Below are 27,095 nucleotides of genomic sequence, written 5' to 3' on the forward strand. Positions count from 1 at the left end.
GACCAGATCGCACATGCTACCATCAGTTTTTGAATTTAGAATTGTATCACCCAACAGAAGATAGTGCCACAACTCTACATGATGTTACACAACATTAAAGCATGACGTGTTCAGTTAGGAGCTTTCTACAAGCACTCTCATGGCATGACTTACTTTGAATGTATCAGTCTGACTTCTGCTGTTAGAAGCAATGGGAATCAGCTGTTCAGAAATTTCATACATTTCTGCAGGGAATCGCTACTGCTACAAATGGTTTGGGTATGTATTTGTCATAATCCTTCAAAAACTGTATTTGAAAACACTTAAGAGCTTCTAAAGACTGTTTGGTGCCATGTGGAACTTAATGCTCAGCAAGGGTGCAATATGAAATCATAAAGAATGACAGCAGTTCTGCATCTCTGACCCATATCAAGAGATTGGGACAGATAGCGATCAATATAATTTCATTCAAACTGTGGCGGAGAACATTTATTTCTGTCACCGAAGGTCAACAGTACATCAACGTTAATTAGATATTTTTGTTTCCAGATCTAATTTAATCTTAGCACCATATGAAAGACATTATATAGATCCTAGGTCTGTGCAGCTGCGCGCGCTGTTCTGTACAAATTGATTAGAAATATGCAAATAACACAAGGAAACAATCTGCACATTTGCACACAATTTGTACATGAACACACAGTTTGGCTTATGTTTAACACACCTTGCCTCTGGCTGTGGTCAGGATGGTTAAATATATATACTACTACATGCAAACGTGGTTGTAGCAATTTATTCATTTTGTGGCTCATACAGAATCACAGAATGACCCGGGTTGGAAGGGACCTCAAGGATCATGTAGTTCCAACCCCCCTGCCTGGCAGGGCCACCAAACATACACCTTTACTAGATCAGGTTGCCCAGGGCCCCGTCCAACCTGGTCTTGAACACCTCCAAGGACGGGGCATCCACAACCTCCCTGGGCAGCCTGTTCCAGGGCCTAACCACTCTCCTAGTGAACAACTTCCCCCTAAGGGCAGGTTACACTTCATTGCCATTTGGACACCTCAATGCCCACTAACACCCAGCCCTCCCTCCCTCCTCCCGCTGTGAGGGCGGAGGCGCCTCCACCCCGCCCCGCCCCGCCCCGCTCCCGCCGATCAGCACGCGCCGCATCTGCCGGACAACGCTGCGCATGCGCGAAGCCGCGGCGCGGCCGGAAGTGCACTCGGTGCGCTTGCGCATTGGGCTTCTGCGCGACCCGGCAGAGACCAACATGGCGTCTTAGGCCCATCGACCCAGCGTCAGCGGGCGAGCGACGCGGCCGCCGCCATCATGTCTCGGCACAGGAACGTCCGAGGCTACAACTACGACGAAGGTAGTGGCGAGCAGGAGCCGGCGGTTATATCCGACGCCGATCCCGCTTCGGGCCTGCCAACCACCCTCCCTTCACGCAGCCCCGGCCCGCAGCCCTTTCCCGGCGGGCCCTTGAGGAGACCGCGCGGCTCGAGGCGAGGGCGCGGGGGATCGTCAGGCCGGTGGGAGGGGAAAAGCAGCTGCTCCCTTCCCCTCCCCTACGCGGGGGTTGGACGAGGCGCCGTGGGAGGCCTCGCCCCGCTCCCCTCGGCCCCCCCGCCGCTTCCCGCCCGCCGCCGATGGGCTGCCTCGTCGTCAGCGGGGAACGCTTTGCTGCCCGGCCCGGGGCTGCCGAGGCTGAGCGATTTTCAGAGGCGTAGGAGTCGCTTAAAGCCAGTGACGGTGTGACTGAGCCTCTCTTGAGTCTTTTGGAAGTTTATGGGTCCAGTTTCAGTGCAGCAAGTTGTTACTGGTATATTATGGATAAGTGACAACGTCTGTACAGCGGCAACACTTCTGTGTAGGAGAGAATTTTGGATGTTAGGGGGAAGTTCTTCACTAGGAGAGTGGTTAGGCCCTGGAACAGGCTGCCCAGGGAGGTTGTGGATGCCCCGTCCTTGGAGGTGTTCAAGGCCAGGTTGGACGGGGCCCTGGGCAACCTGATCTAGTAAATGTGTATGTTTGGTGTCCCTGCCAGGCAGGGGGGTCGGAACTACATGATCCTTGAGGTCCCTTCCAACCCGGGTCATTCTGTGATTCTGTGAGGCATAGTTCTGAATCATAGACCTGAGCAGCTAAGGAAGAATCAGATATTTCTGTTATATTGTACTCAAGTTTGTATGGAGTGAATAAGATCTCGTGTATGAATTTCAGCTTATAGTAAAGTGACTTTTTTTGTGTCCTGTCCCATTAATACAAGCAAACTGCCCTTTGTGCCCATTGGCTGAAGGGTTTTATTTGTGTTGGCTTGTGTTGTGAAAAAATGGGCACAGTTCCACTTTATACTGGTGTTCTAGATAATATGTTAGTATGGAAGCAGCTACTTCGTCAGGTACAAAAGAATGCAGGATATATTTCTCCCTGTCTCCGCTCTTCTGAGTGAACAGGTGCAAAGTTCAGAGATCGGGTTTTGTGCCATGAATTTGGACTTTTGAGAGAAATCATTTCAATCTGCATTTTCCATTACCTTAGTGTGAGCTGCCTTGCTCTCCAAGTTTACCTACTAGAAGCCCAACCTTAGCCTGGGTTGGGAGTTTTTGTGCTGAATTTTTTCAGCCTCGACAGGCATTTACTTCATCAAAGATGTTGGCTGTAATGTTGCTCTTACCTGGGCCTCTGCCCTCTGTGTGAGTGTACAACCTGTAGAACTCACTTTGGTGCTTGTACTTAGATCAGGAATTCTTTTAACTCATCTTGCTGAGATTCTATAAATTGATTTAATCTTATGAGGCCTGTATTGCTGCTCTGAAGTTCTACTGCTGCATTACACATCAGATTTAATTACAGGTGTGCATATGTGTGGTCTGTATACTTCCGTCATATATTACTTTCGTAGTCACATGCAATCTTGCTAAGTTACTTAGAATACAGGTATGTATTCTGCTTTGTTAAGCCCAGTTCTTGGTCTTCTAAAGTAAATATCTGCGTATTTTTGGTCTCCTTTTTGTAGGAAGGCTTTGGAGCCCTGAGGAAGGATTTTCAGCCTTAATGTAACTGTATTCTGTTTCTGAGCATTTTTTGAGGTTGCGTGTTCAGAACTGAATGAGTTCTGAGCTGAAATCTGCTGAATTCCTGCGGAGTATTTTGGCAAGATAGCTGTTGATGCTGTGGAATTTATCTGTGGTCTAGAGATGCGTTGAGAGTAAAATTAACCTTTCACATCTCAATCTGTTCCTTTTTTGGATGGATACATTGTTTGTAATATCCTAGTTCTGTGGCCTTTGAGTTGGTACTGGAGTACCAAATTCCTGTGTAACTTCTAGCTACTTTTTCCTCTTTTTCTTTAAAAAAAAGGGGATTTGATCCAAGTTTATAAATACTTGAGGTGTGGGGGCCATAGTGGTGAGGCTGGTCTCTTTTCAGTAGTGCGTGGGGACAGGACTAGGGGTAATGGGATGAAACTTCAGCATAGGAAGTTCCACATGAATGTGCGGAAGAACTTCTTTACAGTGAGGGTGACGGAGCACTGGAACAGGCTGCCCAGGGAGGTGGTGGAGTCTCCTCTGAAGATATTCAAGACCCACCTGGACACCTACCTGTGTGACGTGGTGTAGGGAACCTGCTTTGGCAGGGGGGTTGGACTCGATGATCTCTAGAGGCCCCTTCCAACCCCTACAATTCTGTGATTCTGTGAAAAAAGAAGCAAACAGTATTTGTGAACTTGTCAAGCATATGCAGTAACGTCTTCAGAAATATTTCACTATTCCATTATGTATTTCATTATTCTTGGTGAAAAATGCAAGTTTATTTTCAAGGTATATGTAGTACCAGGGTATGCGTATATTTTTAATAGAGAATAATTTACTTTCTGATTATGTTTCCTGATATGTTTCTTAACATTTGAATCACAGAATCACAGAATTGTAGGGGTTGAAAGGGACCTCTAGAGATCATCGAGTCCAACCCCCCTGCCAAAGCAGGCTCCCTACACCACGTCACACAGGTAGGCGTCTGGGCGGGTCTTGAATATCTCCAGAGAAGGAGACTCCACCACCTCCCTGGGCAGCAAATGGATGAGGTCTATGGGTATCTTTGAGTAACTGGATAGGAGTCTTGCTTTTTTGGCTGAAACTGTTTCAAACTTAAGTTGAAGGAGATCTTGAATTATGTTTTGACCTTGCTGAGTTTTGAAAGGTGGGTGGGTAAACATGAGGATAACTCTTCGAAATGAAAGGATAACTCTTCGAAAGGGCTGACAATAGCAGGACACGGGGAAGTGGTTTTAAGTTGAAAGAGGGAAGATTTAGGTTGGATGTTAGGGGGAAGTTCTTCACTAGGAGAGTGGTTAGGCCCTGGAACAGGCTGCCCAGGGAGGTTGTGGATGTCCCGTCCTTGGAGGTGTTCAAGGCCAGGTTGGACGGGGCCCTGGGCAACCTGATCTAGTAAATGTGTATGTTTGGTGGCCCTGCCAGGCAGGGGGGTTGGAACTACATGATCCTTGAGGTCCCTTCCAACCTGGGTCATTCTGTGATTGTGTGAGGATAGACCAGAGAAAAGAAAGCTAGGAAATGGTAAGTATAGAGTAGAAATCCTAACGTGAGTTAGAGGAGTGAGGATTGTAATAGAGCAGACTGTGGTTAAAGCTATCGAGAGGTCAGGCAGAAATATCAAGAGAAGCACTAGAGATAAAAGTGGGTAGAACTGAAGGAAGTTGAATTTAGATGAAGAGGGCAGCATTTCAGAGGAGATGGTGAAGAATTGCAACTCCTGAATTCTTTTCTGCTTAGGAATAAAGTACTGTATTATTTTAACATTTAATAGTAGAGCATCTTACCTAGGGAAATGAACAGCAACTTATTGTACTTCTGGAATACTGGAGGTGCATAAGGTCTTAATACTCTATAAACAAACCTGTTCTTTGAATGATGTTATGATTCTATTTCAGAGTTATGTATACTAACTTTTTTTTTCTTTTTTATCTTCGTAGATTTTGAGGATGATGATGTGTATGGCCAGTCAGTAGAAGATGATTATTGCATTTCTCCTTCTACAGGTTAGTTCAAATATAATTGCATATAAACACGGTTAACATGTTTGGCCATGCCAACTGCGTTACTTTGCGGAACGGATGGTCAGAATGTGCTTCATATAAATGTCTGATTTATTCAGATATGGTGTTAAAGTGTTTGCTATCTTTAAAAAAGTACTGGTAGAATCCATCTGTGTGCAACAGTTGTGATTCTTTGTCTGGTATTTGATACCTTGTGCAAAACCTTGAAGGTACATAGCATAAAGGGTCTTTGTGATGTGTCCCACTGGTCCTTGCTTGCCGCTGCTCTAATACAAGTTGATGTGAAGTTAATAAGCTTCCGATTATTTGAAACATGGCAAAATAGGTGCAAAAATAGTGATGCTGTTTGCTCAGGTACGATGCGATTGGAGTGGCTTGACCCAGCTGAATTCAACTTGGATTTAATACTGCTAGATTGTGTTCATCTCTCAAAGATGGTTAATTCGGAGTTAGATTTGGTGGCAGTTTTTTAGAGCCAGGTAGACCCTAAAAATGGTACAGCTGATGCTCTTCTGCAGCTGTGCTACTGCAGATGACTTGTCTGGTTCTAAATCCACAGCATCTGTGATGTAGTCTGTAGCCTGTAGAGTTAATTGGAGCTTTAAAAATCTGTTTCTCTGTCACTCTGTTTTTTTAGGTAAGTTAGTCTAGGCATATATTTTTACTGATTGTAGTCTCATTCCATGATTTAAATGGTATCATGTTGAATTTCTAAGTTTAATTGCTAGACTTTTCTTGACATTTTCTAAGGAATAAGGTATTTTTCTGTTTGGTGATTAAAAACTTGTGTATACTTGAAAAATTAATAAAAAGTGTTAAATCACAGAACAAAATCTTGTTTTCTTAATTCTGTGTGTACAAAATAGACTTAGTTCGATCACGTAGTAGTCTTTGAATGTTAATAGTTCCCTCAGGTATGGTGATTGAATATGGAATAGCATGCATTTAGGAAACACTTGGTATGATAATACTGCTTTTGGATATTGCATATGGTTTTAGTAAGCACTTCAGAGCTGGGACGAATATGAAATCTGCGAGGACATTAAAAGCACAAGGCCATCAGTTTGTGTTATGTTTTGTATGTTACTGAGAGCATATAATGAGCTTGTGTTCAGCAACAAGTTTTTCTTACGTATATGTTACCGTGTTGTTAAACCGTAATGGAATATTGCACTTGCTGAAGGTTTGCAGTGAATGTACATTTTTGTGTGCCCCTGTGGCGCAGTGGTAGGAATGGCGCGTTGCAACACCGGAGGCCCTGGGTTCAAATCCCCCCTGTGGCGCAAGTGGTAGAAGTGCCGCTCTGCTACACAGAGGCTCGAATCCCGGGGGGTTGGACTCGATGGTCCCTTTCAACCCGCGCGAGACTATGATGACTATGATATGATGATGATCTTATGACTTGTATTAACAGTGAAATTCCAGGAGGAAAATAACATGCTCAACTGAGTTAATAGTGTGACAGTGCAGTACTGTAAATGCAGTATTTATTTGCATGCTAATTTTTTTACTTGTCAATGAAGTTTAAAAAAAAGTGTGGGATAAGATTATGAAGACATCAGGCCATAGGAGGTAATTTAGTATAGAAAGTAACTATTTTTCAGACCTGGAATATTTTTTCTTCTGTTTGAGTACTGAACTTGTAAAATACTTATGTTACATAGACAGGTACAAAGATATTTCCCAACTTATCTTTTCACTGTGGTGAAAACAGTTCAGCATCCTAACCTTTTATTTCTTGTTTTTGTTTTTAGAAGAGGAAGTAATACTTATGCTTTTTGTATTATTATTATTTTTTTTAATATTTGAATTTTTACCTAATGTAGCAGCTCAGTTTATCTACTCCAGACGAGACAAACCAGCTACGTTTGCTGAGCCATTGGAGGAGGAATATAGTTATGAGGATACGGAAGATACTGATTTTACGTCCAATCATCAGTTGACTGAAGTTGATAAAGGTAATGACAGAAAAATAATAATACTCAGACCAATCTCTTATGATTCAAAATAGTCTGTGTTACACGACTGACTTACTTCCTGATACTCTGAAATCTTGCATTAGAACAGCGTGCTTCGTGTGCTGTAGCAGCTGTGGTGATTCTTCAGGCTTTTAACTACCTTTAATATAGTACTTGCATCTCACTTGCTTACTCTGAAATTTACTTTTATAGCAGTTTCAAGCATGACAGAGCCGGGGGGGGGTGGCGAGAAGGGCTTTCTCACCTTTTGGTGTGAAGGAAAGAAAAATGACCCAATTAAGATACGGAGAGATAACAAATTCACTACAAATGATAGAAGAATGTAAGATAATAAGAAAAGAGAGTTACAATTGGTAATTCAGATGGGAGAGAAAGGAAGGCCAGAACTGTGCTGCTGCTCGCTTTGCTGCTGGCTCACAGAAGAAGCCCTGGAACTGGAGATCATTCAGAGGCTATTGGGAATTGTAGTATATCTTAGTGATCTTCCTCTTGGGGAGTCAGAACTCATGTGTGACTGCTAGACAAAATCAGGAAGTACAGCTCTTCAGTGCACTGTGCCTCTGCACCCGACAGCCTGTTGCATGATGTTATGATATGGAATAGTGATATAACCAGGACAGCTTTCCTACTGGGAAGATTTAGGTTCGATATGAAATATAAACAAAAGAATTACTGTACTGTTTTAGACCAAGCATCTGCGTAGCTTAGTATCTTGGCTCCACAAATGGAACGAAGGGAGAGTATTAGAGTATTTGTTCATAGAATGATATTTTGCTTATATTGAATTCCAAATTATGGTAGGAAGTAGTATTTGAGAGGTGTGAAGTAATGCATTTCCTTGAAATGATTTCATTAGTTATCCATATTCTCTACAGTTTTATCAAATACTGTATTGAATCCATTAGTCCTTGATTTCCACTTAGTCCTGCAGCTGTAAGTTCAGCGTTAAAAGTCCAGTTCCATGCTGAGTGATGGGGGAAAGAATACTTGCTTTTGTTTCTCAAACTTGCTGCCTAATGTCTTAAATGAAAAAGATTTACGAGTCTTTTTCCTAAATATTAATAGGTAACTTTTTGTTTTTAACTTATTTGGAATATCGAGAGTTATTTTTATGTCAGCAAGCACAAAGTGCTTTTTCATTCATTGATGAATGAATAGAAAGTAAAACGTATAAATAAAAATTATTACTCAAAACATACGTTGTAGAAAATTCTGGAACAATAGACAAATCTAAATTTAATATCAGTTGAATTTGTAGACTCTATGATAATGTATAGGCATGGGTAAATATGATAAATTGGGGGTATAACATGCTTTGTAGCAGGAAGCGATACAGTAGAAGGTAAATGGAAAGAGCCATTCTGTAGATGCAGTTATCTGAGGGCTAGGGTACCTTTCTTATGAGGAAGGGTTGAGGGGACCGGGCTTGTTTAGTTTGGAGAAGAGAAGGCTCTGGGGAGATCTCATCGTGGCCTTGCAGTATTTGAAGGAAGCATAGAAACAGGAGGGGAAAGGCTGTTTATGAGGGTGGATAGTGATAGGACAAGGGGAAATGGTTTTAAACTGAGATTGGAGGTTTAGGTTAGATACGAGGAGAAAGTTTTTCACACAGAGGGTGGTGATGCACTGGAACAGGTTGCCCAAGGAGGTTGTGGATGCCCCATCCTGGAGGCATTCAAGGCCAGGCTGGATGTGGCTCTGGGAAGCCTGGTCTGGTGGTTACTGAGGCTGCTGTGTGCAGGGGGATTGAAACTGGATGATCATTGTGGTCCTTTTCAACCCAGGCCATTCTGTGATTCTATGATCTGGACAATGCAGTAAACTGAGTTTTGACAATGGTTTTGACAAGGTACATCAGTTATTAAGAAGTGTTACGTGAAGGAGGAAACTCATTCTGGATGTAAAGGAAAAAGATAGTATGGAAAACTAGAAATAACCATTTCTGCTGTGAATTCAGCAGTGTCTTTTCATAAGATGTTTTTTTATTTCGGTATTGTCATAGAGCACTTGGAAAAGTGTGACAAGCTGGCCATTAATACAAGAGTACTGATTGTAATCAAAATAGGTAATTGGAGATTATTCATCCTAATCAGCAGGTAATAAAATGTTCTACTAACACTTTGTACGGGGCTCTACCAGTACTTGTTCTGCATCAAGACAGCTGATTCAAGTAACCTTGTGGGGTTCTGTAGTATTGGATTTTCTTAGCAGAGTAGTTTCAGTGTTGCCATCTTTAAGGAGAAGTTCAAATAAAACAATTGCAGTTTTCTTACTGTTGTTTTAATAATCTTCCTGAAACTGGCAGTAACAGTGATATTCATGATATTCTTCTGTTTGTGTCTTTGTGATCAGCACATTACTTACAGTGAAGTGGCAACCTGGTGAAATTTTTTTTGTCTCTAGCTATGTGGGATATCAGGACTTAAGAAACTTATCTTAGTCAAGATTTATATTGGTTGACAGTTTTATTGGCTGCTCTAATTCGAGAAAGTTTGCTTACTAAATTTTTCTTTACAGTAGTTAGGTACTGGAATAGTACCGATATAAACCACCCAGGGAGGTGGTTGAATCGCCATCCCTGGTTGTGTTTGAGAGCCGTTTGGATGTGGTACTCAGGGATATGATTTAGTGTAGGGTTGTTAGAGTTAGGGTACTATGGTTAGGCTGCGGTTGGACTTGATGATCTTCAAGGTCTTTTACAACCTGGGTAATTCTATGATTCTATAAATTATAAAAATATTTAAAAGAAAAAAAGACTGGTGAGAGTGATGATAGCCGCCATGTCATTGGACTTAAGTTGAAAAGTGAAAGATGTCTGAGGAAAAAACACCTTTTTTTTTTTTTTTCTGAACTATTGTGAGTGTATCTTCAGTGCAGTTTTTCTTTTGTAGTGAACTATGCTCAAATCCTGCAAAATAAAAATAACTTCTTTATATTTTCTAACTTTAAGATTTGATTTTGTAAGTTTTCTTTTAATTTCCCTGTATGTTCTGTGGTGTCTTTCACAGGAGTGTAGGAATATATTATAAATAAAAAAGATTTTATTAACCAAAACATATTTTACAATTCTATGAGAGGTAGTTTGAAAGCTGCTGGATTCATCCAAATTTGTTTGTATTTAAATTTCTTCAATTTCTAGAGCCTGAATGTTCCAAAAATGCTGCTTTACTTTTGATACGAGTTGTAGCTCCTGTAAATACTTAAAACAGACACCTATTTAACAGCATATTTTAACTTACTTTGATTGTGATTACTTGTATTCCTACTCTGCAATTAGTTGTAATGTCCAAGTATTACGATGTTGAGACTTTACTAGAGACAGTGTCAGTGATGTGTTCCTTATTGCAATATTTGAAATGAATCAAGTATTTTCCAGTTTTTTGAAGTTAATGTTTTACTATGAAAAGAAATGAGATTAAAATGAATGTATGAAGGTTTTATCTCTTACCATGATATTTCTCTCCTGTGTTTGTTAATCAGATGTGTGGTTTTTGTAGTTAGGCTGATTTGTTAAAACTCTATTTTGTGTCAGTTTGTAACAGTGATTTGTTTTTTTGTAGCTCGTCTTAGTTCATGCCTTGATCAAATGAGAGAAGTTTTGGCAGAGTCTGTACCAGACCAAGCAATGGTGCAAGCCATATTGGATAGTAAATTTGATGTACAGAAGGCTTTGGATCTTGTGCTTTCACAAGACACTAAGCAAAATGTGAAGACCAAGGATGAGGATGCTGTGATTGTAAGAAAGACAACAAAAGGTATGCTACTATTTAATTGTTTGGATTCAAGCTGTTCTGTTTGTATGAAATTTAATTTAGGCCTTACAGGCTGTGAGAATGATTATTATTGCGTTAGTAATTTATTGGAAATCTTAAAGATGCCAACTGCTATTTAATTGTTCTGAAAACATTTAAAGGAAGCAGTGTGTTTGCTAGTATAACTGTCAGCTTAAATTCAGAGTGTAAGCAACCATCTGCATTTCACAGTAAATTTCTGAATTTTAATGTATGACTTCAATTAATGAAAATATGTCCTAACTTGTACTTCCAGTCTTTGTTTAGTAAACTGACATTCCACAATGATTCCTTTTTTGGTGTCTGTGTGTATAATTTTGTACAGTAACTTTCTTGTTTTTGTTAATACTTGAGTCTTCATAGTCCTTACTGGCATCTCTTTGCTGATTGTGAAGTTGTGTAGGTATTTCAGTAGATGACCATAATTTATTTGTAGAAACAGCAGATATATTTGAGTAACACTTTGTAATTAAATGCCTTTTCATGTTTCTTCTTGATTTTTATTTTCTTATGATGCTGCTTTCTACTTAAAAAAAATGGATTCTTCGTTCTGACTGTATTTCCATCTGAAAATTTTTGGCTATTGTAAGGTAAGGAGACTTACTTTGTTTTCCAGAATTACATACTAATAAAAACTGTCTCTCTTGTGCAGTAAAAAACGTTGACAGCTCCAACAAACAAGAGCTTGGAAACTTGACAGCCAAAACTGGTTCAGCTTGTTATTCCTTAATTGCAAATGACAAAATGCTCCTAAATGTTGAAAAATCTGCTATATATTCATCTGAAAAGAAGGGATCAAAATCCTCTTCTCTTGGTCTGTCTTCTTCCAGTCATGATAACTCTAAAGGATCATTTTGTGAGCCTGTGAATGAGACAGAGAATCAGCTATCAGAAAGTGCAAGTGTAGTAGGTTCAGTTCCTGTCAGTGAAGATGCTTGCTGTAGCATAGGAAGTAACCCATCGGGAAATTCTTCATTTACAAAGTTGAAATGCAAGGAAGCACAGGACTTGAAATCCTTGCTGATGCAGAATGTGGCTTGTGATTCTCTGAGTTTTAAAGACAGCATTCCATCTATTTCCTCAAAAACTTCTGATGGCAGTAGTAATGAAAACTTCTGCAGTCCTTGCATAACCAGTGCTTTAGGAGAGTTGGCTCTTGATAATGAAGTCAGTCATACTGCAAGTAGAAAGAGTGAACTTGAAAATTTTTCTTCACCTGTGCAAACTAGAAAGCAAGAAAGCTCTTCTTCAGAGATGGCTGCATTGCCAGTATTAAGGTCTGGAAATACATCATTGGCTGACTTACTTCAGGAGCACCAGGAGAGTGGTGCAAGCCACTGTTATTCTTTGGCTGATCTTTATACCCACTCAACAGCAGGTATCACAGATGAGAATTTGGGAACCTCATCCTTATCGCAGCTAGTAAGTCAACCACAAACTTCAAGTGGGATGCCAGAGTTAACAGGATCTTTGTCTTCTTTAGCCCTCTCTTCAGTTTCTCCACTAAAGGAGGTTGAGAACTTAACGCTCTCTGATCTAATAGCAGAGGCTATTGAATTAGATGATCCTCAACAAAAGCCAGACTTTTCCGTACTCAGTGTAAATGAATTGAAGCCCTCGAAAAGAACAAACATTGATTTAAGTGTCCTTTTAAAAAATGTGAATGCACCTGCAGAGCAGAATGTGATAGAACAGTCAAATGTCTTAATTCCCGAAACAAAACTTTTAAAGGCAAAGCAGGAAAAATGCTCTGGCTTAGGTAAAACAAATAAAAACAGAAGAGGGCTTACTTCTAAGAGGCAGGACTTGTCCCTTTCATGGATGAAGGCTCTGCGTGCAAGACCTTCAGCATTTGCTTTAACTTTATGTCTTCCTTATCCTCCTAAAGGTTATAAACGACGCACAGTTGGTATGCATAAAGCTTTCCTGTACAGTAGGCAAGTGCAAGATGTAAAACCTAAGGAAATTGCTCCTAGAACAGCCATAACGCCATTTGACTTCAAAACAGCATCTCCTGATGATATTGTAAAAGCTAATCAACAAAAAGCTTTTACAAGAAAGTAGCACAAGGAAAAGGGAAAGAATCAATGTTTTTATTGTGGTATGTTGGAAAAAGGAATACATAGGACCTATTTACAATCCAGAATTGAGTTTTTAAATTTTTTTAACTGATGTGACATTTTTCACTGTAAGATTGGTAACTAATTTGTATGTGAACTTTTTAGCTGTTGCACTGAATATCTTTATTTTTGCCTAATTTTCACTGACAGTTTAACTTTTTTAACTTTTATGAAGTCTTGAACTTTAGTATATTGATGTGGCATTTACAATATCTTATAAACCTCATTGGACTTCTTGAGACACCTGTCTAGGAGTGTATGTATATATGTTTCATTGAGAAGAACACTGAAGTATTATTTTTATGAAATAACTCAGTTTTGCTATATAGTGTATAGTTTGGGGTGTGGGAACCTTGGTTTAGATTGCAGCTGTCTTATTAAATGTTCTTAAAGCTTAATCTTCTGGAAGGGTATGCTATTAAACTGCCCCTCCTGTAATTCATTATTTCTCCTCCTGTTCTCTTTATTGTATTTAGACAGAAAATCCTTCATTTTTTAAAAAAGCCACACTAACCTCAGGTTTTGATTGAAAGTTGTAATAGGACTTGTATCGTTTTTAATAGGACCAAATTTGTTGGGGAGCAAGCGCTTACATTTGAAACTGCATCCCCTTTCTTCCATTTTCCACTCATCTGTCAAAATGTGATTTTCAGGATTTTACAGCAGCTGTTTTCTAGATACACAGTTTCACAAGAAGTTTTAGTAGAATTCTATCATTTGTTTTCAAGTCTTTCAGAAAAGCGTTGGATTAACTTTCTGAATTTGGCATGGGTTTCTTTGTTAATGGAAGAAAACATTTCAGACAAAGTATAGGTGCTGTTTTATCTGTCTCCTGTCTGTTTTGAAAAGAGCTTCCATAGTGCTGTACGCATATTGTTTTCTACTATCACTGTTATTACAAAGCTTTATACTGAAAATCAGAATTGGGACATTTAAAACTGGCTTTTTTTAGCTGTTGACCAGATTCAGGTGCCCTTGTTAGTCAAGTTAGTGACGATGTGTATCTTTCATTTTCTGTTTGTATACATTAGTATACATGATTATTTTAATAATCCTTCCAATGTCAGTGTTTTAGATCCTCATCAGCAAAATGTGCAATAGAGGTACTGCTGCAACTAAAAAAATACATTTGTTCATGTACTGTAATATGTTTATTTGTGCTAAACTTGGCAGCTCATATAGAAAAGTAGATCCAGTTTTAATCTTTTTCATTTAGCATGTTATATCAAAAAATACAACAAAAACTTAAGTTGATTCCTGACTTCAGGTTGCACTATAATTTTGCTTCTAAATAAAAGCAGGTTGCGTTCCATTGTGCTCAGGTAGAAATTTCACATTCTGTATATTTTGCTTGTTTGTCTACTTGATGCTCGCTGTTGTTTTGTAGGACTGTCAGCAATTTGACCTCTCGAATGACATTCATGTTTCTAATTCTTATTAATAAAAGTTATGAAATATAGCAGTGCTGATGTGCTTATGTTCTAGATTACATGTTAAATTTAGTCGTCTGTATCCTTACTCGTTTCAAGTGCCTTAAAACATTGAAGTCTAAGCAATACAATCCAGCATACAAACTGTGTTCTCGTAAGTTCATGAGCAGGAACAGAATTGTTGTACTTCCTTTGCCTTTAGATTGAGGATCTGTCTTTCTTCCATAAATTAACATCCATGTAGTTTCTTGATCCTTCTTAATTTCATATGCTTGAGGGAATTAGATCATAGAAATCTATGCAGATTGTACATGATTCCACTGATAGTTTTAATAGCAAATAGTACTTTTTGAGCAGCATTAAATACTCTGTATGTGAAGTAATGGTGGAAAGCTTGCTAAAGGCATGCCTAGCTAAATATTGGAGACCTTTTTGTTTTTGTACGTTCCATGTACTCTTGGGGCTCTAATTAATGTAGTTATTATTAAGGTAGAGATTTCTAATAGGTATATTTTTAAACTTTTCTTGGAATATATATATATTTTTTCCCTTTAAATCTTTGTTGTGTTGAACTTTTCATTGTTTTTGGCCTGCTTTCTCGATCTCCTCTACTGTTCTTTGCCTGAAATTTCTTACAGTTTGCAATAAACTTAGAGCTGAGTACTGGACGTACATGGAAATATACATCTATGAATGCTTTTGGAGAGCATGTGTAAGAAGTAGGTGGCAATGTGTAGTACTTGGAACAGTTTTGCTATGGGTTTTGTGCTGATGAAACTTCGAATAAGTGACTGAAGCCCAAGGGTGTCAGTATCATATGTTTATTGGGCTTCTTACTGTGGAATTGGTATCTTAGTAAAAAAACTTTGGATCTTGTTTGGTATCTATATTTTCATGTATACATATTTTTTTCATTTGTGTGTATATCAGCATTGCCAGTGATCTTGAAGATTCAACATTGCATGCTTTTCTGTGTATAAGAAGTGGGGGAGGGATTTTTCCTCAGTCTATAATTCTGAATCCTGAAATGAGGTTTGAATTAGTACAGATTTTTAGTCTGGGCACTAAAAAGATGCCTAAATGATGAATAAATCTGATTTCCAATTCTTAGCAGAGGCTATTTCAACACTCGTAAATTTTACTTAAAAAAACAACAAAACAAAACATAGATGTTGCTGTGTATGCTTTGTTGTTACTCCTTAATTCCTTTAATCTCGTTAATGGGAACCAGGTTTCTTTCATCAGTGATGGATTTAATTGTCTTGGAATACTTCATAAATATAATGGCATATGGGATTTTTGTATAACAGCTCTGTTTCTGCCTGTTTTATGCTTAAAATAATCTTACTTTGTTGGTGTATATATATAGTTTTTCCCCTCAAATTGCAGCTACTGTGTATTTTTGGTCTAATATGGGTTAGCTGTATCATTTGTTTTGGAAAACACATTAACATTGTAAAGTACTTGTGGCTATGTTGACGTGTGGACATGTAAAAGATGATGTCAGGCTACGTAGACGTGGCTTCTGGTATTTGGACTGTATATTCCTAAGGTATTGCATACATTCAGTTTATTTTGCACATTATTCTTAATTAAGTGGATACTGATTTATTTTTTTTAAATATGAATTATGTCTTGGATATTGCTTTATGTGCTTAAATAAAATGTATTTGAAAATACAGTCTTAATTACACTTTCTCATTAATTCATTTTGTGTAATTAGAGTTGTGATTAAATGTTCTGTAATTGCTCCTGTTGTGGGAACACTGAAATTCATGCCTAGATTTATGCAGGCATTATTTTTTCAATGGAATATTGCCTTGGAGAAAGTAGGGCAGGAACTGACATATGTTAGTACATCTTCAGGTACTATATTCAGGCTCCAATTTGCTTTTGGTTAGAAACGTGTGTCTGAAATTATTTAGATGATTTTGATAGCATTTTTAAACCAAATTAGAGTCTTAAAAATGAAAGGATGTCAGTGAAGTAAGAACAAGGCATACAATAATACTAGCTTTCTAGAGCTTTGTTATGGTAGAAGGTACTACAGTAGACTACTAAATAAAGTTTCAGAGGATTTCTTCCATTTAACTCTTCTGGGTTTCTTTTTCTGGCTGATTTTTGTCAGAAATTGTTTTGGAATATGAGCATGATTTGATTTCTATCTGAAATTGTTTTGGAAAATAAGGGCAAATTTAAAAGTAAAAATAAAACTTGAGAAGAATATGAAAATAACCCCCCAGTAGAATTACAAAAATGATTGCTTCTGCATACACGTTAATGTAGTTACAGTTACCTGTTCTTTTGTCTTTAAATCACAACAGAAAATGTGGTGGTCTTTTTTTCCCTCCCAGCTTATAGGATGTTAGGAGCAGAAAGTTCCAGTTTTAAAAAGAGATAAAAACTTCACATAACTGTCACTGGTATTTTAACTCAGAAATAGCTATTTGAGTAATTGCTAATTGAGACAGTTCTTGGGTTCTTGAAAAGCAGCAAGGTACTTCAGTTTCTGGAACTGCTGCACAATAATATTTTGTAGAGACCAGCTGGTGCAGAGGGGTAGAGTTTGCAGTTTTTGTTCTGACTTTTTTTCCTCCAGTGATTCAAATTCATTTTTCATTAATCAACAATTTCTAAAAATCAACACTTACCCCCCAAAAAATTCAGAGCAATTTCTGCAGAAAGTGAATAACTATTCAAAACAGATCTATGATGATGGGATGTGAATTCTTTTTATGGAGTACATACAGTTAATGGCAGTATATTTTATATAGACAGTAGTTTAGTTATATACACAGTTATTCATGTCTGAAGTTTAAAGTGCTCAGCTTTGTATAATTGTTGTTAAAACAGTCTTTATATTAAGCATTAATTATGAGTTGTGGTTGGGAGGGGAAAAGAAAAACAAGGCCCACCAAATTTCATCACTTTCAGAAGTTTGTTTTTACTCTATGAATCACAAAGTACTGAAAAGGTGAGGGTTCACTGCTTTGTTTTCTTTTTTTTCTTTGAAAACTGAGGTAGTTTTTACTGCTAACTTTTATTTACATGAAATACAGACATCTGGTAAGCTCTTAAATAGGTTTTATCTTCATAAATTGAAGTTCACTCTTCTGCTCAGATGATGAGGAAATGTCGCTGCTTTAAGTTGCATGTACCACTGTGTGTGCTAATGGTTTTGACCTTTCAGGATTTTCTGTAGGGAAGTAAGAGAATCATTTATTTATTTATTTATTTATCTATCTATCTATCTATCTATCTATTTATTTATTTATTTGTGGGAGTGATGTATTTACTCTGTACTAGAAAACAGAGATGAAATCAAATGCAAAGCCAATGATGTTTTATTTATTTTCAGGGAACTCTCTCCTGCTTCATAGATTACAATCTTAATGGGGCAGTTCAGAGGGAATGGGGTCTGTATGTTAACATTACTGTGCTGTACAACCAAATTACTCATTTATCTACACTGTTTGTTGAAGTACTTTTTTTACTCCCCCTTACCAAAAGCCAAAGCTAATTCAGTTTGTGTGATTTTAGATGGTTGCTGAAATGAATGATTCTTACGAACTGCTTAGTAAGTTTCTGGCATCTGTCATTAGAGAATGTACGTTATTTAGTTTGTGGAAACATCACATTGCATACTTAAAAATGGCCTGTTTAAAACAAGCCTCTGACTTCTGAGGTATGTCTGTAGTCTGTTGGTATCATTATTCCTTTACAGAATAACTCATTGTCCTTCTCTACAACTTTCTGGTAATAAAGTGACTAGAAGATGACTAGGACTGTGAACTGAAAAGATTAAATTGATATGTTTTTAAATAGAATTCATGCTTCGTGAGCAGTTCATTACAAATTTCAGATTGGTGAAGACATGGCCCACGCTCTTACTCTTTTTCTACAGCAGGAACATGGATGTTCTGCAGAAGAGTTTTACTAATTTATTCATTGTCATAGTAATAGTAGATGAAGATGGTTCTCAGTATTTAATTTGGCTATTTTGAGTCTCTGGATGTATAAAATCAAAGAATGAAATCTTAATATATATATATTTTTAAAACAGCGATGTGCCTCCTATATGTAGCATTGCTTGGATGTCCACTTTTTTCTAAGCAGTGGCTGTTAGTGCTGCTCAGGTTATACTGTGAACGTGCCCTGCTGCAGGATGGTCGCTCTCCTGTTGTCATAGTGGCTTCTCTAGAAGTTCAGATTTCTCAAAAATATTTATGTAAAAATGGTACTTTCTTAGTCAAAAAAGATCTGCATTCTGTACATACTTGTTTCATTTCTGTTTGCTTTTTGCCTAAACTACATTTTCATTTCTTATTACCCTTGTTAGTATTACAGAACAAATACAGATACTGGTGAGCGAGCTAGATTCTATTCCATTTCAGGCACTGTTAACGGAATTGTTAACCACTTTATGACACTAAGATTTTTGGTTTTAGTGATGTGTGAGCAAGAAGGAGGTCAAATCTCTGTAAACGTGCAGTCCTTGCAGGAAATTAAAAAAAATACTGTGAACTGCACATGTTTGGTTTGGTGTTGGGATAGAAAGGAAGAATCTTTTTTAAATGAGTGTCATTGTTGTAGTTGAACTATCTGTGTGGGGGTCTGGCAATTTTGTATTATGGGTCTTTGTAGTGTTGTATGTCTAAATATCTGGTGAAACACAGTAAAAAGGTAAAATAGGAGGTGAAGCACAGGTAGCTGAAAAGCCTTACTCATGATGTGCCAAATGGAAGTCTCACAAGCATTATCACAAAGAGAGTTTATATAATTAGCTTTTTCTTATCATTCAGTTGAATGCAGCAGTAATTACTTTTGATTCTTAATGGTGCTCAAGAAGAATTGTTTTTTTGTTGGCTTCATATGCTGCAACTGGGCACTGATATTTACAGGTAACTTTGGCCATTTCTGCTTTGTTGTCACGATTAGGTGATCTTGGAAGTCTTAGGGAGATTTCCAAAGAAAATTCGGAGAAAAAATCATTCTGAAGCTTGGTCATGATATCCATTAGCCAAGAAGTTTTTACTTCCACTTGCCATACTTAGCTCTAATTCCTTGATTTTCCCCATTTGATAATTGGTAATTTATACCTAGATGCTGAAAAGAAATATTTCCAACTTCGATTGGCTTTGCTCATTATCTGGTTACACAAATTCTCAAATGCCTGCTAGAGTGATAAGAGCCCTTTATACCTAGCAATACTCTGATACAACATGTACTCAGCCTGGGGTAAGGGGAATGTGTTCTTTACTGAGTGGAAATGCATGAAGTCTGACGTGACTAGTGATACTACTTTCCATGTTTTAAGATATAACTGATAATGTGAGACTTCAGTGTTTTAGGTAAGAAAAATGTATTCACATACTTCAGGAGAAGCTATTGAGTCTTGACACCAAGGTACTGTGTGGGTTTTAGAAAGGAAGTGGCTTATTTCAGGGAAAAATGTGTCATCAGTATTGAAAAGCTTCTTAAAATCCTTTGAGATATCTCTTTGAGCTTCTCCTTATACATACTGTACACCTACACTGGAAAAAGTGACACTCCAAATGTTTTCAGAGTTTTCTTTTATGGTCCTTTAACACTAGTATGGTTTGCCTTTTTCAGACAACATATAATCCGATACAAAGTCAATCATTTTCATAGTTGGCTGTGTTGTGTGTGAAAGTTGGGTGTTTTGCTTGGAAACTAAGAGATCTTATATATAAGATGCATACTTGCATATACTTATATGCAGCCCTGTATGTCTGGTTTATTTTCTTCTTATATTCTCTGTGTGGACCAAGTGTTTAAAGTTTCTTAATTAACACTTAACGGTCAGTGTTGAATGTCCTATGTAAGTATGTCACACGCAGGTTTGGATAAATATGGTGCTGAGAACAGGAGTCTTAATCGTAGCTCAGCGTGAGCATTACTAGTCAAAATCATCAGGCAGATTGGTAGGAGAAATTCATATTTGTAGTGGTTGTAAGATCTAAAATGTTAGAGAAGTAATGAAAAAGTTATTTTTGTGATAGAGTTTCAAAGCTCTGAAAAATTATTCTACATTTGTTTGTGACCTTGTAAAATACAATTGTAAGAAGAATATCTTATTTGAAAACATAACTTAAGGAGGTGCTTTTTCCATAACTAAGACTACAGAGAGGTTATTTTACAAGTTCTTATCAAGTCATCTATCTCAGGTTTTTGTTTGCATTGTCTGTGAGAAAAGACTTTTTTCTTGTAAATTACTGAACTGTCAATAGTCTGAGTTCTTCAGTAACAGAGTGGCCACTTTACCATTCCCAGCTGGCATTTTCCCTTCAGTAGAAAGCAAAATTCAGTTACGTTTACATTAGTGGTCTTTTAATTTAGAAGCATTTGGCTATTCACATCTTATCTGTTTTCTGAGGACAAATACTTTGTTTTTTCTGAGACAGTCTCCTCTTTGCAGCATGTATCAGCTGGCAATTTTACGGATAAATAATTGCTGCTGTATTGCTAATGTATTATAAATCCAGAAGCTGTAACTTCTCCCTGACGTTTGCATGTGAGTACTCAAAGCGAGGCTGTTGACAAGACTTAAGACAGTGGTATTTCTCACTTGTAAACTGATGCATTTCAGCTTCAGAAATCAGTGTGTCACCTGAATGTTAGAAGTACGGGTATATCAAATTCAGTATTGTGCTGTACTGTGTTATATCATATATATGCCAACAGAAATGTTACGCACTCACTGTTTGTGTGCTTCTATACCCAGAATGTTTTGTCCTTTGGTGACAAAATGTTATCCATTTCTATCATCTCTACTTCCTTATATTTTCTTTCTTAATATGTTTTAGTGTTCAGAGTTGACAATTACAAATAACTTAAGTACCAGATTCCTCCTGGCTTCTGTTAGACCTGTGCCATGAAGCTTAAAACTCTTGAGGTTACTGTCAAAACTCTACGGAATTACTGTAGAAATTCACACATAAAAAGCCAAAACCTTTGAAAAATAATGTTGCTTGTAACTTCACTATGGAAGAAAGCTGTGTCTGTGGAACATGTGATGCCTGGTTGGTTGACAGACAGGGAAGAGCTGTGACTGGTTGTTGCTTTGGTCATTCTTCCGTGTTTTTACTGCATTTAAAAATTCAGGCTAAATGGAAACTTTATATCTAATTAATTCCAAAATATAACTTGAAGTTGTTTTGAGTACTCCTTGAGTCCTTGCTACCACCTTTTTGTGGTTTTAGAATCACATTTTCCTATTTTTAATGTTTTCCTCTTCCCTGTTGCAGGCTTACATAAATAGGAAAATGACTAACTTTGCTCCTCAGCTAAGCAAGAGGGTGAAACTGGGTACAGACAAAGAAAATTCAATGCCTAAGTCAAAAAAACAGAATTGCCTCTTAAAGATCCAAAGTAAATGTTTTTCAAGCCAAAAATGTGATTTATTGTATAATTTTAATGGTATTTTTTTATGTGTGTATTCTAAGAGACTTAACAAGGTTGTGGTTGTGAACTGTGTGCATGTAGTTACTGCTGTAAATATGTCTTAACTTTTCTTTCACTGTAACGAGGAAGAGGAAAACATGGGAAAAAATAACTTCTGACTGCACAGGTTTCTCTCTGAAGTCCGTATGGAATGAAATGCACTTCTTCAGACTGGCAAATGAACTTTTTTTTTCCTGGTATTCATCTACATCTGATAAATCTTGCAAACTTATTTGAAACCACACTTTGCGTTTTACTGTATTCAAGTTTTCTTCTAGACTAGGGTTACACAGCTCCTTATAAACCAGTTTAAATCTCCGGAATAGTTTCATCAGTGAACAATAGAACTTCCTATGCTGTGCTTCATGTCCCATCTGTACACAGGATATTTTCCAGATAATGTGTCTCCCTTATATACAGTATGGTAATGTTCAGTCTCCCTTTTTCTCTAGACTTAACCAGGCTTATTTTTGATAACTCTGGAATCTTGATATATTTGGCTTGGGGCAGAGGGAGTTCTTAGGAAATTGGAGAATAGTTAAATTCTCAGAGGGATAATGTACATAAATTGTGCAAACGTAATGTAGCTAATGTAGAACTGGCTTCAATTACAAAGGGAAATCTTTATGTAAATTAGGAAGTTTCTTATACTGAAAAGTAGGATGGTTTTTATAATATTTTCCTAAATTTTAATGCAGAACAGGTTCTAATGTCTCTTGCTTCTTAGATCTATGCTGCTATATATGTCAAGTAGGTTTTGCCTTGTTTGCTTGCATTTTGTTTGTCTTATTGTAACAGCTCCCTTGATAAATAGAATTATTACCTAATACCAGGATTTTATCAGTTAGCTAGTGAAAACCCTGAAGTCAGTTTAATATTCTCATGTTAGGTTCACTAACTTCCTAATAACATCCACTGGCAGCATCCACAATGAAGATGTAATTCACAAGGAATACGTTATGTGTATATTGTAGCAATGTTTGTACAAACAGTGTGGTGAATAATGGCTTGATGTTTGTCTCTAATGTTGTAGGGATAGATGTGTGAACATTTACTTTTTTTTTTTTTTTTTTAAAGTTCTGTCAGCTTTTTTTCCTACTGCTTGCTATAACACTGTGGGAGGTTCTTGACTGCAGATAAATTCAGTCTGCTTGATCAGCCAAGCCAGCTTCTTTGATGGAGCCTGTGTTTGTTTTGCAAGTTAAATTTGGAGACCTTTAGCAGTTTTACACTTAGCTTTCAAAGATCCTTTCTCTGTAAATGTGTTGCCACTAACACAATCAAGTAGTAAAGAACACTAAAGCTTTTATTTTTCAGTACTCTCTGTCTTTTTGAATAACCATTGCATCCTTTGCATTTTGTCCTGCTTCAAATTTTTGCTGTATATGAACAAGACAAATCAGCGCAGTGGTAAACTGATTGTGTTTGCTTTGGGAATGTGTAGGGTGCTAAGTTAGGATTAAAGGAAGCAGCAGGAGTGGATGTTAAAGCCTGCTGATTTGATGGTCGAGGCAACACAATTAACAGAACCTGGAAGAACTCTTTAGTAAAATACACATCAGTAGTAACAGCTTGCTTCTCATTTCATGCTTGCAGAAAAAGTGATTGGCTTTCAATAGGAATGTATCTAGTAATTCTTTGATTTGTCTTTGTTAGACAGTTGCTGTTTAGTAGGTATGTGTGCAGTGTATTGAACGTGCATCTCTGAAGCCAAAATTGAGATTGTGTTTTTTTTTTTCCCCAAATGAATGGAGTTGCTAGGATTTAGGAAGTACTTGTATGAAAAATGTTCTTTACAGCACTGGAATGTACCAAAAGAGAAGTGATGGTGATGAACCTATATCAGATTAGTTGTGTCTTGAGCTTTGAACCCTAGTATAAAGAATAGAAATAAAGAATAGAAATGCAAATTTGCTAGTATAATTATGACAGCCAATGACTCTTCGAATGGAAGAAATGTAAGTGGAGTAATGTATTTGTAACCTCAGTGACAGGTTGTTCTACCAAATAACGAATGGGTAAGAATCAAGCTTAAAGATCATCTAGTTCCAACCCACTTGCCACGGGCTTCTATTTAGACTGGCTTCAGCACTTCAAGGGTTGGGGTATTCACTGCTTTTCTTGGCAACCTTGGCAGTACTTCATATGACCAGACTTTTTTAGGACTTTTCCTTTTGTGTCTTCCTTTTGTGTTTTTCCAGTAGAGTTGGAAAATAGCATTAAGGAAAGTAGTGAGACTCTGGGTAATAATAGGAAGATGTTCTGGCTTAGTGTTACTTAATATGAATATATCTATAGCGTATCCCTGTTAACCCCTAGTATTAATTATCAATTGATAAATGTAATCTGTAATACTGAATTGGTAGGCATGAACGTGTTGTAGAAACTTCTTTGTTTCACGCACCTATGACCCTTTTTTGTTTTTCATTTGGTAACATAACAAAATTCAATTAGTATAAGGAAACCTTAAGTGTTTTCTCTTGGTGTTATATTTCTAAAATTGATATTGGGTGTCTTCACAGAATACTTAGCTGTTCTATCTACCTAAAAACTTTTTAAGAACCAAAATTATTTCTTTTTTAATTGTTCTAAGTTGAATAACGTATAGAATAATAGAATATCCTGAGTTGGAAGGTATCCCACAAAGATCATTTAAGTATTGTTTATGAATTTCACCTTAAAAATTGTAATGCAGTGATCTTTTATTTTTAGTATTTAAAGCTGCTTAATATTTTAGAGTTAAGGAATAATGACATAAACCACTTCCCCTTAACTTAAAATCGTGGAGTAATGAAGGGGTGGAAAGAGCAGGTACTTGATTAGTATCAGCCTCTAATTTGGAGTTTTAAAAAAAAACAACAGAAAAACAATACAGAACACCTTGTTAATTACTTGATTTTAAAAAGCCTGTGTGTTTTGCATCATTCTTTTACATTTAGTTCTAGTAAAGTGAGTATTGTAAGAGGTGTATGTTCACTCAGCAAATTTCATTTGAACAGATTTTGTGTGAAATGTTTAAATTTACCTAATTTGCATGTGCAAGGGAGAACAACGCATTTTTAATGTCTTGTTTCCCACTCATCCTTTCTTAACATTTATTCTTTGTTATATGAACAGTGATTAAAAATGTGAACTTGTTAAACATTTTTCGCTTCAGAATAATTGCTTTAAAGTAACTTTTAAATGTGTATATTAAACTATTCCATTAATAGCTTTTTAAAATCAGCTTAGTACATCACTTCTTATGAGGTTGTACATTTCCTGTGTGATTTAAGTTTGGAGTATAAGAGAGTGGTTGCAATTACAAAAGAGGCAGGATTCTCAAATTACATTTCCACCTTTGAGCTATGCTGTTTTGTTATATCCTGTCAAATACCATGTATGAAGTACTTCTACTCAATCCTTATTCTTTCACTATGGTTCTTTCATCATCAGTGCTAGGTCTGGAAGTTGTGTGGCTTGAGATGATCACCTGTGTAGACCCTTTTGCATTATTGGTCCATATGCATCATTTCATCAGCAGTATCGTTATTTCATGTAAGCACCTATCTTTTTTTTTCTCTAAAAATTCTATTTACTGTAAGTGGCATCCAGAAATAATACTTGTTCTGAAAGAAGTGACCATTGTCTTAGATGCACATACGAAGATATTATTCTGTAAGATTGCCTTAACATTAGAGCACTTGCTGAAAGCGGTAGCATGATATCTCCTGTTTCCCTTCTCATTCTTGTGTCTTTGGGAGCTTTTTTCCATCCAGATTAGCAGGCATATCTTACTCACTGAGCTAAAGGCCTCGCATAGAACACTTATTTCTGCAAAACAGGCAGATTTTTCTAAGTTCAGTTTTACCTTTTACTGCTTTCATCTTCATGTGGCCATGTCTTTCAGCATCCTGGTTGTCATTCTTATGAATGCTGTCAAATTTTTTCTGTGTCAGTTTCCTCAATTTATTAAAGTAGTGAAGAAATGCACGCACTAAGCGTACCTTTTTTTCCAGCTTCTGTTTTGCAGTAAGTGGGAAAATGACCCTGTCTAGTTTATTCAGCCACAATGTTGACTTTTACTGATCCTTATGATAGCACAATAGTTTCCACCATGTCATTGTTCTTGTTTTTCTTTTCTTTTCTTTTTCTTTTTCTTTCTTTCTTTTTTTTTTTTTTTTTTTTTTTTTCCCATTGACTGTTCTTATTTACATTCTTTTGTCCATTTGCGGTTTTCATAACAGGGACTTGCTTTGCTGCTTGGTGAAAATATTTAAAGTTCGTGTACGTAGATTCTTCCAAAAATATTTCCTATTTATTTCCATGGGAACTACAAGAGATACAAAGAGCACAACAACACTATTCAATAAAGCAAATTCTTAGCAATAAAACACTGTCTTTCAGCACAGCCACCACATGCTATGCACTTTTGCTAATGGTGAACTAGAGTTTGTGTGCTGTACTCATAAAAATCTGTACCAGTGGAGGTGACCCAGTGTCTTGTCACTGCTGAGATGCACCACCCACTGCCTTACTGTGCTTACATCCATTGTTTGGTCTCCATCAGTGCTTAACAAATGTCAGCGAATGTCAATAGGTCCAGTTTTTTCCACATGGAAGATGCAGTGGAATTGCCACATCACAGCATGAACTAGTGGTTGAGCACCAGGTGAGAAGATGTGGCTAACCCAGTGAGTGCACATGCAAGCTGTTCACCTGAGTGACTGGAAGTGGGTGGACACTGTGTCTGCCTCTCCTCACCCTCATTTAAGGGAGCATTGCCGTAGGAGCAATATCTTTCCTGATAGAGATTGTGCTCCTCTTGCACTATCACTGGTCATTGGAGTGAGATAATTTTCCTTCTTGTCATCTTCTACTGCTCTATAGCACCTGTATTGTAGCAGAAGGCACTCATTACCTTCTTTTGCCAAACAGAGTAATGCAGTTCCATACCGTTGCTTCATAAACATTTCCACATCAGTTGCCATTGTGGAGGGCTTCCCCTCTGTTGCAAAAAAAATTCGTTGGAATTTGAATTGAATGGGAAGGCTCATCCTCTACTGCCATGCCACCAAAATCAGACTCTGAGATCATGGGCCAAAATAATAAGATGGGAAGCGTTAGTTTTTGGCCAGGCCTTGTAGTATTTTGTTAGGATTTGTACCATAGTATTTTCAGTAGTAGTTTTCTGCCTTAGTTGAAGCAGTGAAATGCTGAGTCCTTCAGGTCTTCCCTATGGTTGTGGAGGGAGGAGTTTAGTTAGC

The 27,095-nt window shown here is 37.4% G+C and overlaps 1 protein-coding gene across 5 annotated transcripts in view; it reads left to right on the forward strand.

Moving 5' to 3' along the window:
* Positions 1-1,225: 1,225 nt before the first annotated feature.
* HBS1L (HBS1 like translational GTPase) overlaps positions 1,226-27,095 on the forward strand; it is a 62,477-nt gene continuing 36,607 nt past the window's right edge. For 2 of the 5 annotated variants that reach the window (XM_032443390.2, XM_015858431.3), the window contains exons 1-4: positions 1,226-1,357; positions 4,982-5,047; positions 6,892-7,023; positions 10,605-10,799. In XM_032443390.2, the coding sequence (XP_032299281.2) occupies positions 1,315-1,357; positions 4,982-5,047; positions 6,892-7,023; positions 10,605-10,799 (436 nt within the window). In that variant the 5' untranslated portion in view covers positions 1,226-1,314. Of the gene's footprint in view, positions 1,358-4,981; positions 5,048-6,891; positions 7,024-10,604; positions 10,800-11,430; positions 16,067-27,095 lie in introns of those variants that run through there. The other 3 variants (XM_032443388.2, XM_032443389.2, XM_015858432.2) reach the window with 3 other exon arrangements.

The sequence above is a fragment of the Coturnix japonica genome, chromosome 3, assembly GCF_054131305.1.
Source record: "Coturnix japonica strain WE chromosome 3, WE-NBRP24, whole genome shotgun sequence".
NCBI lineage: Eukaryota > Metazoa > Chordata > Aves > Galliformes > Phasianidae > Coturnix > Coturnix japonica.